The sequence below is a fragment of the Cyprinodon tularosa genome, unplaced genomic scaffold (genome assembly GCF_016077235.1).
Source record: "Cyprinodon tularosa strain WSP-4 unplaced genomic scaffold, ASM1607723v1 ctg806, whole genome shotgun sequence".
NCBI lineage: Eukaryota > Metazoa > Chordata > Actinopteri > Cyprinodontiformes > Cyprinodontidae > Cyprinodon > Cyprinodon tularosa.
In genome coordinates this window covers 46,723-49,018 of record NW_024039570.1, presented here as the reverse complement: position 1 = coordinate 49,018, position 2,296 = coordinate 46,723, and the positions used below count along the sequence as shown (strand labels likewise).

The 2,296-nt window shown below is 36.7% G+C and overlaps 1 protein-coding gene across 2 annotated transcripts; it reads left to right on the top strand.

Annotated features, from left to right (window-relative positions):
* Positions 1-450: 450 nt before the first annotated feature.
* LOC119774261 (urokinase plasminogen activator surface receptor-like) lies at positions 451-2,055 on the top strand. 2 transcript variants are annotated; one of them, XM_038271692.1, is made up of 5 exons: positions 451-587; positions 919-1,044; positions 1,125-1,268; positions 1,466-1,579; positions 1,686-2,055. In XM_038271692.1, the coding sequence occupies exons 1-5, from the start codon at positions 542-544 to the stop codon at positions 1,880-1,882; spliced, it is 627 nt and encodes a 208-aa protein (XP_038127620.1). In that variant the 5' UTR covers positions 451-541; the 3' UTR covers positions 1,883-2,055. The 2 variants fall into 2 exon arrangements, with proteins under 2 accessions (XP_038127620.1, XP_038127619.1); XM_038271691.1 differs by having other exon boundaries at positions 1,683-2,053.
* The last annotated feature ends 241 nt before the right edge of the window (positions 2,056-2,296 follow it).

The following is a 2,296-nucleotide window of genomic DNA, read 5'->3' as shown; positions in this document are numbered from 1 at the left end:
GATCAGAACACAAGGGGGTACCTGGGAGACACAGAGGTAAGACAGGTTACACAAGAGCTTGTGAAGGCTAGAGACCGTGGTAGTTTTAGCATACCACTATGGTAACACTCAGGCGTCCTCCCGTTGTCTGAACGCAGTTCTTATAGAGCACCCCGGTGGTGCAGAAACAACCTGCTGGTGTGCGAGCACCAATCAGTCAACCAGGAACACCTGTGGAGAAGGCAGAGGCAGCAGAGTCCTGACACCATATACAGTATATACTATATATGTATTTATTCCACATTTAGTATGTATTGACAAACTGGGTTTTGTTCACATATGTATTAGTGATGTCCTTTAGAGTAATGCCCACTTATTTGTGTTTTGATTTGTGAATAAATGGAAATGGAATAAATGTAGGGATTTGACATTAATCACAGACTGGAATTGTGAACAAAAGGAGTGGTCTAAGACTAAGAGACGAGCCCTTCCTAGATTAGCGTCATGTACAGATGTGTTCTTTACTGACCAAAGTATAATTTGCCTCTGTACCAGCAGCAAAATGTTTCTCTTTACATTGACTCTTGGGCTGTTGTTTATCCCAAAAGGCAAGTTCTTTACATTTCTTATATTAACATTAATCCTATTTTGTTTTATTTAGTGCAGTTTTGTTAAATTTCGCTAAAAATAATAAAAATAAATAAAAAAATAATAAAATAAATTTTGCTTTCCAGTGGTTATTCTTGTACAAACCAAAATAACTGATCTCAGTTCTATTAATGTTTAAAAGCTTTTTATTGTTACTAATTCTCTTCCTTTCTACTGAGTCAGCCATTTTGTTGCTTTTCAAGAACTTTGATATTTAGAAATAATGTAATAACATTGTTTACTTCAAACATTTTGATCAGTTAAAGTGCATTTCCTCCTTGCCTGAATTAGCTGACACCCTGACATGTCATGAGTGTGTACGGGACGGTTTCTCTAACGGCTGTACTGAACAGGGAACAGCAGCATGTTCCACACAGAACCATCACTGTATAGCAGGCAGAGTATACACATTCTATGGTACATCATTTTATAGTTTTTGTTGTTTTGGGTTCCTCATTTGGCACCACAATGCTTGAAATATTTGTTCTTTTTTGTAGATTTTGGGGTACTTGCTAATATCCCATACAGAGGTTGCTCTCTGCCGGAAGAATGTTTTGAGGGGACCCTCAACTTTGGACATACCAAAGGTGTGCTAAACAGCACATGCTGCTCTACAGAGCTCTGTAACAACCAATATCCTGGTAAGTTATTTCACAATGGTCATTTTTATCTATTTTTAAATATTTGCAGTACTGTGAATACAAATTGCAAGCTTTTAATAATTAAATTTAGATCACTTTAGGTAATGTATGTAGAAATGTGTAAGACCAAGTTAATGTCACAGAAATTATATGTCTATATGTTGTAATTCTGTAATTCTTGTTTGAATGTGTCTTAGATGCTGTTTACAACGCCATTCCAAATGGCAAAAAGTGCTTTACCTGTGATTCACACACTTGCAATAAAACACTTACTTGTAATGGGGATGAAGACTACTGTGCTGAATCAAAAGGTAAGAGGCAAACAGGTTTTTACTTCATAATTATCTTCAGCAGATTGTTGCAAACAGATTCAAGCATATTCCTCACGTGATCAATGCATATTCTTTTTTTCAGTAGGTGATAGTGGACCAAGTTCAACACTGAAGGGCTGTGTGTCCAAGGTGCTGTGCTCTGATAAATCAATTTTACTGGTAGAACAGTTAACAGGATTAAAGATTAGCTGCTGTCAGGGGGACTTCTGCAACAGCGCCAACAGTGGAAGTCCCATCGTGCTGCTCTTGTTGGTGCCACTGTTGTCTTCCATTTCAATTTAACTTACAGAAACAGTGTCATTGCTGCCAAGTTTTCCTTTTCACCAAAAAGTTTAATTCATTTGACAAATCTATTACCCTCCCTTTAGGTAATTTATTAGAAATATTAAGTTTGGTCTTTCTAAATAAAATTATTTAAAAAAATCTTTCTGTGTATCATCTGTTTAATCTTAATAAAAAAAAGTTTAAACGGCAAAAATGTCCTTATATCATTTAAAAATGTGGAATGAACATCCAATCATCTATTTTCTTTCTCTACACTATTTTGTATTTCTATGCTTGTCCATCAGAATTGCAGGGGGGTCAGGCTGTTCTGTAGTCTTGAGGCAAACCGTACGGCACATTCACACCTGAAGGCGAATAAGAGATGGTGTAAGAGACAAAGAGAGCCATGCAGAAAGATTGCAGGCCCATGTA